Source organism: Xenopus laevis, chromosome 4S, assembly GCF_017654675.1.
Source record: "Xenopus laevis strain J_2021 chromosome 4S, Xenopus_laevis_v10.1, whole genome shotgun sequence".
NCBI lineage: Eukaryota > Metazoa > Chordata > Amphibia > Anura > Pipidae > Xenopus > Xenopus laevis.
The window spans coordinates 68,087,848-68,101,626 of NC_054378.1; the positions used below are offsets into that span (position 1 = coordinate 68,087,848).

At 37.7% G+C, this 13,779-nt stretch overlaps 1 protein-coding gene across 1 annotated transcript in view; it reads left to right on the plus strand.

The window, feature by feature from the left end:
* The window catches only part of plpp3.S (phospholipid phosphatase 3 S homeolog), a 40,311-nt gene that overhangs the window by 16,196 nt on the left and 10,336 nt on the right, over positions 1-13,779 (plus strand). The window contains 3 exon segments of the mRNA NM_001094026.1: positions 4,543-4,700; positions 7,933-8,213; positions 8,769-8,826. Coding sequence (NP_001087495.1) covers positions 4,543-4,700; positions 7,933-8,213; positions 8,769-8,826 — 497 coding nt within the window.

Consider the following 13,779-nt stretch of genomic DNA (forward strand, 5'->3'; position numbering starts at 1 on the left):
GGTATTCAGGTTAGTTCATGTGTGACTGAAGCTGCACAGACACACATATGTGAATCTATATTTAGATCAGATTTAATTATTATAGAAGTAGTTCAAAACAATACTGTATAACCATTCTGAACTAGACACAGACAGTATAAGATGCAGTAACATGAACCTGTATTTCAAGACACATCAACAATTCTTTGTTCTTTGCACTAGTCACTTTGTATATGTTAAGTGTAACGGATCGTACAAACTACTGCTCAGTAGTTTTGCATGGAGACCACAATGACTGTGGGTTGCAGATCATGTTATTGCTTTATTTCTGGAACCGCAAATTTTAGAACAGTGTCAAATATGAACCACTTTATTACTTTCTGGGAACTCACTGTTCTCAAGGGAATGATTTTTTTTATTAAAATAGTTTATTGCATATTAAATTTGTTTATCTCAGGGAAGTTTTCTCTAAAAGCCAGGAGGGATGAACTCTCATTGTGGTTTTTGTTACAGCTGTGCTGAACATTCTTATTTAGTGGCCATAATAGCATTATTGATATTAATAATATCTGGAACAAATATAGATCCAACAAATCTAATGTACTGTGTGTATAGTAGGAGTCACTTAGCAAATGGCACCTAAAGCGGCCTCTCAGCTAACACTTGTCCATTTTGGCACGGCAAATGTAAAATTGAAATTTAGCTTAGTAAATGAAACATTCCAGGATACATTAATTGAAAATTATCATTGGTGTTGAACTTCTTTGTAAATATAATTGCTACTGAAAGCAGTATCTGTCTGTCCATTGATTTTCTCTGCATTAGTAAGTGTTGGCTGTTGGGAAGATTGCTTCAAGTTTCAGAACCAGCATTGCAGAAGTCGACAAACAAATGCTAGTTTCAATGCCATTAACTTAAAACCAATGAAAATATTTAATTAATGTGTATTGGATATGTGTTTAGAGTATAAAAGTGTGTTGTGGCCCATTACAAACCACCATAAGTCTTACAGACATTTCCCCTTAACTTCTTAGGAGATATTAATCCTAGTCTCGGATTTGAATGCTGTCAGTACATTTAAGTATCACACAGTTAGCCTCATTAAATAGATTATACTACATTATTGCATTTTTTAGACTGAAATTTGCTGCACTGCATAGCTGTGTTGGTGGGGTTTGGAAAAAGACAAGAAGGGATTTGCAGCGCGTTAATATTCATAGCCAGCAGGGCACTGTCTGTGGGCAGGAGCATGAAAGGCATGCATTTTATGTGGACCAGACAAATATATGTATCAAAATGTAAATACAGTATATGAACACATTCATTTTATTAGCAAATACATTTTTTTATGTGTGTTGTCATTTATTAGACCTACCTGGGTGGTTGTAGAACAGAAATGGTCCTAAAAAAATAAACAGACATAGGTATATTCAGAGACATCATTTGTTCATAAATGGTGTAGCTTCAAAGAAACAAATGCAGGAAAAAAACACATTCAGTACACGTACCCCAAGACCAGTAGCCCTCAACTGCTTAAAACAGCAACCCTGTCACATGCATGAAAACATAATATTTACAGTGTGAGCTCTGAGGCAGGTGCAGTATGCCAGGCTACCCTATGAAAGGATTCTGGCATCTCACTCTTCTTTAGTCCCTGGGCCAGTTCCCAAAATGAGCTGCTACCAAATATTAAAATGAAATTTCCAGGTATCAGTTTCAGCCTGCCTGCTAGACTTTATTGCGTGGATGTGAACATTAACCTGTTCGATTGCCTGAAGTAAATCACTGCCTCCTAATTCGACTTTACAAAGAGCAAACAGAAGATGTAGGTACTGTAAGTGCCATCAGAAAAATTAACACCAAATGGGAGATTCCCAAACTTTATTCCATGGTGCTCAAAACACTTTGCAACAATCAAACATTTCGGGACCGCATGGGGGGGTGTAACGGACCCCCGTGAAAAAATCTTCAGAGGGGCCTAGCGCATTCTAATCTCCATCCTTCCAACCCTCCTGCCCAATTCCTGCCTCCGCCCACTCCCTGCACCAACTTGGTTTATTGTTAGCTAAAGGGGAAGCAGACCATCTATAGTTATGCCACTGTCTTGGCATATTAATTTTTCAGGTGGGGAACCTTAACTGTGGGGACCTTTCCTTTGCAGGTCAGAAGTCAGAGGAGGGGAAGATTTTAAGATAATGCCTAGATATTTGAAATGGAACTCAATAAATGTAAAGACAAGGTATGATTAATGCCCACAATGCCTGGTTAGTAGCCACTATAAAGTTTTGTAATGATGTGACTCATATACTTTGGATGTAATTCCAACTGAGGTTCCTATCGTTGGATATGTTGTAATATTCTTCAGTTTAAAGGGATACTGTCATGGGAAAAAAATGTTTTTTCAAAATGAATCAGTTAATAGTGCTGCTCCAGCAGAATTCTGCATTGAAATCCATTTCTCAAAAGAGCAAACAGAGTTTTTAATATTCAATTTTGAAATCTGACATGGGGCTAGACATTTTGTCAATTTCCCAGCTGCCCCAAGTCATGTGACTTGTGCTCTGATAAACTTCAATCACTCTTTACTGCTGTACTGCAAGTTGGAGTGATATCACCCCCCTCCCTTTTTCCCCCCAGCAGCCAAACAAAAGAACAATGGGAAGGTAACCAGATAACGGCTCCCTAACACAAGATAACAGCTCCCTGGTAGATCTAAGAACAACACTCAATAGTAAAAACCCATGTCCCACTGAGACACATTCAGTTACATTGAGAAGGAAAAACAGCAGCCTGCCAGAAAGCATTTCTCTCCTAAAGTGCAGGCACAAGTCACATGACCAGGGGAAGCTGGGAAATTGACAAAATGTCTAGCCCCATGTCAGATTTCAAAATTGAATATAAAAAAATCTGTTTGCTCTTTTGAGAAATGGATTTCAGTGCAGAATTCTGCTGGAGTAGCACTATTAACTGATTCATTTTGAAAAAAACATGTTTTCCGATGACAGTATCCCTTTAAGGTCAACAGCTTATACCCTGTAGACCCCTCTTAATCAAAGGTTTTAAGTAACTTAATCATGTTTTACTCTAGCCTAGGGGCACCTAAACTTGGGCTTTAAAGAATCATAGTCTAATACTGCTCAATGTATTAATTTCTCATTTGTCCAGTATTCAAGCTGATGGCCAAGCATTGCATAGTGGACTGATCCGTTTAGAAAGGGATAACTTTCCCTTGCATACCTGACAACTGTTTGGGGCAGCATCTTAAAGTATTTAACCTCTTCAGTAAAAGGGATGGGCTGTCAATCAATAAAAGGATTAATAATGTATTTTGCTAAACAAATACAGAACATGTTCCAGCCTTGTGGCAGAACTGTCTCTTTCAGAAAGTAAGTGGTTAACATTCCAGAGAGCTTTATTATCTGTAGTAAGATGTGTTTTACAGATCTGTCAAATGAAAACCATTTGTAGAGAGTCTGAATCCTAACAAAGAGCCACGTAACTATCCTGCCTCTGACTTCAGTTCATCTATTCTCGTCTGCTTATGTAACTGCATTGCTTGGATCACCACAAACTCTGACGTATTTGCGCTGCAGATTCTCACTGCTAAACATTTTCAACAACAATAGAGCTCCCTTTATTTTTAGCACACATTTGGCTTATAAGAATCTTCCCATTGTGAAGTTGGATAGGCATCCATTGGTGCTCCAGCTTTTGTGTAGCATTATGATTTCCAAAATCTCACGTCTGCAAAAGTCGCAGGGGGTTGCTGGGAACTGCAGCTCTTCCACCTGTGACTGGTTTAGAGGAATTATGCATTTGACCTGTATATATAGCATTTATAGTTAATATGTTAAACAGATCATATCTGCAATAGCACAGTTCATTGCCATGTTGCCAGGAGGAATAATGCAATTTGTAATTGTCAATATAATGTTCAATATTTTTCGAGTGTCATAAAAATGTTTTACATAATATTAAAGAAAATATTAAAAACTGTTGAATATAATTATGAGAGTTTCAAAGAAAATGCCTGCCTGTTGTAATTGTGATGTTTCACCATTTATCCTCATAGCATGCCTCCCAGCAGTGGTGCTGAATAAATGTGCTGTCATGCCCTACCAGCGGGGGTTTTTCTGCAATGATGAAAGCATCAGATATGAAATAAAGAAAAACACTGTATCTGTTCCGCTGCTTCTAACAGTGGGGGTGATGGTGGCATTAGTCACTGTAAGTGAAGTTTGTGCAATGCACAAGCCTCATTCGAGATAATGCAGACTCCCACAATCAGCTCACCAAAAGAAAGGGGTAGAAATGTACAGTGCAGCCAAGCTCCTTAAGCCATAGCATCAATATACGTATTTTAGGAGCAAACTCTCTGGGCCTAATAAGTGTTGCACTTAACCTCTACAATCAGGTGTTTTAGAGTACTGGGAGAACATTTTGCCATTTTTTTTTTGGAGTTTTGCATTGTTTCTGAAGGCATGTGATGTTGCATTGTGTTGAATTGCTGTTTATCATGTATTTACTTTTTTTGTTCTTGTGTCTCTCTTGCTCTTTCGCTAGCTGGGCTTCCTTTCCTGATAATTGAAACTAGCACTATCCAACCATACCGTCGAGGGTTTTACTGTGGTGATGAAAGTATCAAGTATCCTGCCAATACAGGAGAAACCATTAGTGATGCTGTGCTCTCTGCTGTTGGCATTCTTATTGCCATCCTTGCTGTAAGTGCGCATTCTTTCAATCAAAAACAAAAATGGTTTTCTCTTTTCTTTTCTTATGTCTTCATCTCTGACCACACATGAATCAATATAGTTGGCCAGCATGGGTTGAACACACATAATGAAATTAAATGAACAAAACTTCAAATCTCTACCACCAATTTTATCAAATAACATTTTAATGAACTAGGTTCAGATTGGCTTTTGTATACATTATTTACTATATAAATGTGAGAACCATGACTTTCCAAAAGCTGTTGGTCTTCAAGTCTCCATAATTTGACACCTAGCCTCAAGTAGGCAGCCATCAAAGAGTACAGCGAATGCAAAAAAAAAAATGCATCCAAAATTCTAGTGAAAAAGAGTACAGGAGAGTTCTGTGTTGGTCTCCAAGAACCAGTGGGTTTCCGATGGTGACCTTGACCTCTAACATTAGTTTAGCTACCCAAGAATATAAGCTCTTAAACATAATAATTGTGGATCACTTAATGCTGGTCTTAGACTATAGTTCTTCACTAAAAGCCATGGGGAAATGTTGCAGCATATAGACCAAAAAAAACGGGAATGCCATAGTTTGAATATCCCTGCTGCAGAAAACACCCATAAAGCTTAGTACATACTATATGGAGTAGATCAGACCTGGTTATTGATTTACTTCTTCCAATTTTATTTCTCTCCATAGATCTGATGTTGATTCTACTTCCCTAGTTCAATCTATTTTCTACCTCTTTAGCTCATTACTCTTATTCTCTGTTCAGCTCACAAACACAGAGTTATAAAGAATACTCTTGAAACAATGACCAACTATTCAAGACAGAACTATTTAAACAAATCTGCTTTTGCAATGGTGGTGGGAAAATCTTTGTCTTTATTTATTTCTTGTTGTATAGCAACCAAAATGGTAGATATGTTGGGTGCTTGTTTGGTCCCTGTAAAAGTGAGATCATAATGCTATTGTATATGACTCATATGATGCCATGCCTATCTTGAATACATCACAGATCTCTCTTCTGTAAAGGATAAGAATGCATTAACATAAACCTATTTACAACAGTTAAAGGTCACTATGTATGTAACACTGCAAGGCATTTATAAAGCAGCATATAAAGAAATACATTTGTTTGTGCCGTCTGTAACACTGCCAATAGCTGTGTAAAAAAACAGAATAAAGCTAAGAATTCTCTGTAAAGTAGCATAAAATGGCACATGACTGTCGTAAACTTGTATAGAAAGCAGCATTGTTAGTGAATTTGCTCAAGAAAGTTTCTTATTCAATTCTTACTAACAATGCTAGTTTCTACGTCAATACTATGGTTAACTTATGTTTATAAATATTCCCTGTAGTGCGTGGGTGGTTTTGCTTATGAAATAGTAGAATCACTTGATGTTTTTAGGCTTCAATTTTATGAATAGTCACAAAAACCACATGAATAGGTCATAGTGCAGAGTAAAAGTGGAACAGTCTTACCAGTTACCCTTAATTAAGATGAGTGTTCAGTCCCTCTTGTAGATATTTTAATGCCCTTTGGCATCCTCTTGTCACACAGCTTATCTTATTTTTAAGGATCACATCTTAGATCATATGACAAATTAAACAGTAATTGTGTATTTATGAAATAGGCTTATGTAATAGCCAACAATAGTCCATATAAAATGGCAGCAATATACTGTTTCATGAGTGCTGCAGCTAAGAATGGATTTTTTTCAACTTATTTCTAATTACCCCAGAAAGCTTTCAACATCTGTAAAAAATCAGGATCTCTTTCTTGCCATGCTGCTAAAAAGTGTGCAAATTCATGGTGCAGTTCTGTTTTCCTATGAAAATAGAAACAGTGCTCTGTTACTATTAGGAAAGGGGATTTAATTCCCCAATTTACAGCTTTCTACATCTGTGTCATTATAAGGACCACCAAGGAGGGTCAGGGCAAATAGGGTGAGAAGGATGAGGAATCACAAACAAAATAAATAAAGAACCACATGACACACATGTCCACACTTTATCTCACTTCCAAAAAAAAAAAGAATACTGCTTTTCAGTCCACACAGTTCAAATGGCAGGCTACTAGTTCGATCTAAATCTACAGAGGTCTTACCCAAAGTGTGATTATCCACATATGATAAGGCATATAATGTAGTGTTACATGAGACACTATGGCTGCTCGAGATTCATTTTACAAGCAGCCAATCACAGAAGCCTATCACAAGCATAAGATTATTGCATTATTATTTTAATTGTGGTTTTTACATGTATGATAGCTTTAATGGTCTTAATAGTGTAAGGTCGTTAATATATATATATATATATATATATATATATATATATATATATATATATACATACAAACAAACATACACACACACATACATGGTATTTTGTGTTGACAGAACCTGCCTCTCCAGCACGGCAAGGCTTTCCAACATTACAAATATAATACTTTGTAATAACATTACAGTTATTACCAGCATAAATTAGATTATAAAATTATACACATGCCATCAAACAAAATTAGCTATGTGGGAAAGCAAGAGATGACTGGTTTACCAAGGTTTACTTCATTCATGTGTAAATAGGACTTAATGGATGAAAAAATGTGAAAAGGGCTGAGCCTGCATCCACTCTATTATTTTCACAGCAAATACATTTGTGCTGTCTGCTCCATACACTGATATCTTAGTTGAAAGGGTGGGGAAGGTTTAATGTATTATCCTCCTCAATAGAGAGAAACAGTGGAAGCAATTTCTGTTCACGGGTGACAGAATATTTTGAATAAACATTCATTTGTAACAAGTTGCATTAGCACAGAGAAGCTGGTATCTTAACAATAATCTCTGCACATTGATTTTGCGCATTGGAAGTCATTGCGGCTACAAGAAGGGATAATATTCAGTGTGTTCTTCCATAGTTTAGAATGAATGGAGGGGCTTTAGCACTACTGGGCTGCAAATAAATTAGTGGTTTGCTTTCTGGTTGAAGAAAACAGGGTTTTAATAGTGGAGGCTCAAGAAAAAAAAAACAGCAAAGTCCTTAAGTACCCTGTTATGTTGTTAGAATGAATACTTAGGTAATACTTAAGACATTGCTTTGTAGTTATTTTATACATATTTTGCAGCCCAGTGAGTAATTTTGTAATTTGACTGCATGTGTTATTATATTTGAAAGATTAGTATGTGTTTACATCAGAGGTTCAATGTTGTGTAACTGTCTAACTCTTTTGTGTTTTGTTTGCTTCTGCAGATAATAGTGGGAGAATTTTTCCGTATCCACTACTTAAAAGAGAGACCTCACTCCTTCATCCAGAATCCTTATGTGGCTGCCCTGTACAAGCAAGTCGGCTGCTTTGTCTTTGGCTGTTCTGTTAGTCAGTCCTTCACAGACATTGCCAAGGTGGCTATTGGGCGGCTGCGCCCACATTTCCTAAAAGTCTGTGATCCAGACTTCAGTATTATCGACTGCAGCTTGGGATACATTGAAAATTATGAATGCAGAGGGCCTCCAAACAAAGTCATGGAAGCCAGGTACCTGCAGGTGTTTTACTTATATGAAGACATTGGTGATTTTTACAGGAAACGTCTGGCTTCCTGATTGTTACATCCAAATATCAATTATTTGCTTTCAAGTACGCATACAGTATGTTTGCAAATGTGAATATGTTGTCCTTTTTGGACATTTACAGACATGGTTTACTTCAAATATAAGTTTTCATTTGAACAGTTAGCATGCATGTTGTACACTTTTTCTTCAGGTGTATTAAGTAGTAAAGGACAATTATATCCCTCTGCTAACATATGTATTCAAGGTACTGATACCAGAGAACTGCTTTAAAAACCATAAGGTGCAAAATCCCTTTGAAAATGTCTTACTAGCTATCCACTTCCACTGTCTCATATGTCCACTAGCATGTCGCACCAGAGATAAGCATAATCAGGAGACATTGCTAAAGTTCTGGGTATTGTTCTGGGTATTAGGTATTAGGCCTGTTGTACCTTATTTAATATATAATTAATAATTTATATTTGTGTATTGAATTATAATACCATCTTCTAAAAGCTCTTATTCTCTTTATTTTTCAGAAAGTCATTTTTCTCTGGTCACGCTTCATTTTCTATGTACACGATGCTGTACTTGGTGGTAAGTTTCCTAATTGTTTTTGGTACAGGCAGTAATCAATAAACACTTTCCTTTTTCAACCATTGTTGCGAAACTCGGCAAAAAGTTTCGCTCATCACTAGTATTAATATCTGATTTGCATACTGCTTTATTTGCTATGCTCAGTGCCTGTGAAATTACATGAGAATTTTTTTTTAATTACTTGTATTAGCTAACCATGACTAGGATGAATGAAAATCTTCAAAGTCATACATGAGAATAGTGCCATTTAATTGCTACAGACTTTTAGGATGAAATGGAATCATTATTATAAACTAGTAGAAGTGGTGTGTATATCTGCCTCAAGAGATTTAGAGTAAATACTAAAGTAAGGAAAATAATATTATATGGTCTCCCTGCGTAAACCCCAGTCCAAGGGTTGCCAATAACTGGAAAAGTCACTAAAGTAAGGAGGCCACTAACAATAAATATAGTAGCAAGAGTAATTATAAAATGTAAAGATAGTTTATGAGGACATGTGTAGTCTAACACGTTTCTTGCCAGCTGGGCACTTACTCATATTCAGTGCCCAGTTGGCATGAAACACATTTGGCTATACATGTTCTAATAAACTATCTTTACATTTTATAATTACTCTTGCTACTGTACTTATTGTTAGTGGCCTCCTTACTTTAGTGGTTTTTCCAGTTCATGGAATCACTATTGCTATGAAATATTACCTGCTGCAGGTGTTGGCCGAAAGATGGTGCTGGGTTTTCTCTTGCTGCTAATGCAGAATTCCCATCAACATGTCTTACAAAAATATATATCATAACCCTTTTCCAGTGCTGAGAAAACATTTAGCCAGCTAAACTGCTATAAAGAAGGCCATCGTTTTACATATTCAAGCTAATTATTTTTTAAAGGTCCCGACCACCACCTTTGGTTATAAAACAGAAGTTTTGCTATTTCTGCTTCTGAATGAAAGTTTTGTATTGAACATTAACACAAACCACTGCTCCTACTTTTCTCTAATGTAGAGATGTACAAAAGGTGAAACGGTGGTTCTATAAATAGTAACTGCTGTGGCTTTCCCCTTGCAAAGTGACATCTGCCCATGGCAAGACTTCTATTCATATTATATGTGTATATATATATATATATATATATATATATATATATATATATATATATATATATATCTATTGTATGTAAACGATGTATATAAAAGCAATAAATATCAGTTAAATTAACCTTGATTTTGAATGTGGCTTACATAACTGCTAAATGTTCTTATTTAAGAAAGCTGTTTGTAGCAACAAGTTATACAATGGTTTTATGAACACACTTGTTTTTTTTATCTAAACCTTGGAATGTGCTTACGTTTCCTTTTGGATTGTTATCAACTTTTAAAGAGATATTGTCTTCAGGCAATTTACTCCCTTTAATTATACTATTACCCATGCTTTAATTTGCTGTCTCAACAGAGAGCCATATTTAATAGTTTTAAAATCATTATATGAGTTTCAGCCTACAGCAAGAGAGTACACTGAATTAAAATATGCATGAGATCTTGTTGCCTGAAAATGTGGCACCAGAGTGCCCAAATTAGCCTCCCCTAGACTTTAATGTAAATGATTGTGTCAGTTCATTACATTTACGTCTATAAAGAGGCTGCTTCAGGTACTTTGGAGCCGTGTTTTTGGTGCCTCAAGTAGCCCTGTGTGTCATTACCTTTACAAGTCAGTGACCTGTGAGCCTCCAGGTAAAATGAAATTTGTAAGCTTTGCTGTTATCTGTCATCTTTAAACTTTTTAAGTCAGTTAGTTGTGTTACAGTTAATTATTAACCTTGTTACATGTACAATATAAATGTTCAGGAATATATAACAGCAGGCGCTTCCCACTAAGAACACTGGCCTGTTTCAATAAAAATAATGTTCTAAATGTTACATTTGAGCTGACCCTTTGCTACTTATAATTAGACTATGGTTAAATATGACAAAGCTCCCTGAATGAGAGATAACTTGAACCACAATGTTAGATAAATCTGGCACCACACAGACAACAAAGTCAATCAACTTTGCCCAGTTAAATGCAAATTAAGCGCAACATTTAGTAGACTAGACAGGTAGGGTAGGAGTGAAGGGTGCAGCATGGTATTGGCCACAATAGAACAATTGGCAATTTGCATAGTATTTAATTGTCCAGCCTGGTGTCTTGGGGGTAAGGTAATTAAAGGATCAGTGTTTATATCAGTGTAGTAACCCATTGCAACCAGGGCAGCCATCAGGGGGGGACAGGGGGGAGAGTTGTATGGGGCCCCAAGGTTAAGGGGGGCCCTGCCACGCCACACTTACTTGATTAGCCGGGCCCCCCATCTTTCTGAGAGCTGCTGACTTCGGGAAGGCATGGACGTTTAAGGGGCCCTCGCCACCAATTTTCTCATAATGTGGGGGGGTCCTGGCCACCAATTTTTCTTTTCTCATGCGGGGTCCTAGCCACCAATATTTTTTAATGGTGGGGGCCCTGGCCACAAATGTTTTTTTATGGGGGGCCCTGATCACCAATATCTTTTTATTTATTATTAACATGTGGGAACCCTAGCCAATATTTTTTTTGATTTTTAACTGTGTGGTGGGGGGCAGACCTGTGGGGGTGGGGAGGGCAGACCTGTAGGTGGGGCTTGCGGTGGGTACAGCCCAGGGGGCCCAGGAAATTTTGTCGTATGGGGCCCTGCGATTTCTGATGGCAGTCCTGATTGCAACTATTCATTAAGAAACACTAAACAGTTTGCCTGTTATAAGACAAATATCTGATTGCTATGTGTTACATCACTCTGCAAACTTTAGTTTTAACTTTTATTACATTACCTTCTAGAAACAACATGCCACCTCTTCATTATTTGCAAAGTTTCTGCACTCAGCCAAGTGCAATGCTTTTTATTTTTGTTCTGGATGTCAAATCAGCATCCATTCGTTGCTATACTATTTCAACACTGCCAAGGTGCTGCTCCCCTTTGCAGCTGATCTTTGCATACAGGCTGAATCCAGAAAATGAGCTAACTAGAAGACGCGATGGGTTAATAATTTATCACCATCGTTTGGAGAACTATTTTCTTTACAGGCTCCCATATTACTGTCACAGATCAACCACTGACTAGCAATATTGTTCTGCTACAGCTCAGGTGTTTCATTTCCCTAACTCAGCTCACTCCCTCTTAGTGTATTGTGACCATGTCACTGGTAGACTGTTCCTAATTTCAAAGGGCCTGTTTAAGACGTTAAAACCAAACACTAATGAAAACCAAAAATTCAATTTGCCTTTCTTTAGCAAATGGATTTGTAGAAATGCACACACAGTGATTGCTAGTAATTAGATTCCTGAGACTTTCTTTAAAATAAAGTGTCATTGGACTTACCGGTTATTATACAGAGGCACTAGCCCTACAAGTCTGCATTTAAAGGGATTTTGTTTAGCATTATAATTCACTTTTTTATATATTCACATCCTCATGGCATGTTTATTCAATTACTTATCCTTCTGTGTGTTTTCAGCACATTGTAATGCTCTGTACAACTCCAAATCAAGTAATGTATAGTCAGTTAGGGTAGGGACACACTGGGCGATTTGGGGAGTTTTAGTCGCCTGGCGACTAATCGCCGCGACTTTTCTCCCCGAATGCCTCCCCTCGCTCTGCGCCTGGCTAAAATGAAAAATCGCCTGCGCTAATCACACGCGGCGATTCGTTTTCCGAAGTCGCCCGAAGTTTCCTCGTGAGGCAACTTCGGGCGATTTCGGAAAACGAATCGCCGCGTGTGATTAGCGCAGGCGATTTTTCATTTTAGCCAGGCGCAGAGAGAGGGGAGGCATTCGGGGAGAAAAGTCGCGGCGATTAGTCGCCAGGCGACTAAAACTCCCCAAATCGCCCAGTGTGTCCCTACCCTTATTCTAATCTTTAGAGAAGTAATCCTTTAGTAAATCACTAACTGATTCTTTTGATTCACATTCTACTTATGGCATTTAGGCCCCCCACCCATTTCAGTCTCCCAGTGTGATAAGGAGACTCTAAAAGCAAACTTCCAGTCCCCAAACAGATCACATTACCACAAACCGTTCACAGAGTGATTGCTATCTTTTTACATTGTTCCTGGGATGCAATGATAAGCGAGTTCGTTGATAAAATTAAACCTATGGAGCAAGTTGTGCTAGGAGCTGTAGACATTCCATGAAAGCAAACATGTCAAAGGAAAGACTTTGTCTTGTCAGAGTAAGGTGTTTGCAGAGGTCAGCAGATCCAAAAAGATGATAATGCAATTAATGCTGGCTGACCAGCTTCTTGAGCAGTTGTTTTAACTACCTAATTGTTTTAGGGCAGAGACACATGTGGAGATTCGGGGAGATGTAGTCACCAGGGGACAAATCGCCTCTTCTTCGGACGACTTATCTCCCCGTATTGACTTCCCGCTGGCTACAATAGAAATCCTCACAAGGAAACTTCAGGCGACTTTGGAAAACGAAGCGATCCGAGTGCCATCCCGCTGGCGGTTTAGATTCTAGCCGGCTGGAAGATAATTCGGGGAGATTAGTAAATGCTCAATTTCATGTTTTAACATAATTAAATATACACATTTTGTGCTGTAGACACTTAACAAAAGATCAAAGTTTCGGGACTACATGGCCCTTCATCAGTGATAATGAGGTTATTTGTAATTGTTATTTAATTACACTCGGATAAGGTATTAAGGTTTCCCTTTTCTGGAACAATGAAGTAAGAGTCATTGCTGTGCAAGTTCACTTTATGAATTGGACCTATTGAATTGGCCTGTGTTTAATATCATTTAGAAAAATGTTGAAAAAAAAGGCTGAAAATCCATGTTTGGATATAGATGCAGTTCATGGCTGACAGGGCTGCATGGTCTCTTTTGATCATTTATTATGCTGATGGTAGTTTTTTCCCCTCGAAGATGACTCAGGCTTTGTATTTGAGCCCCTA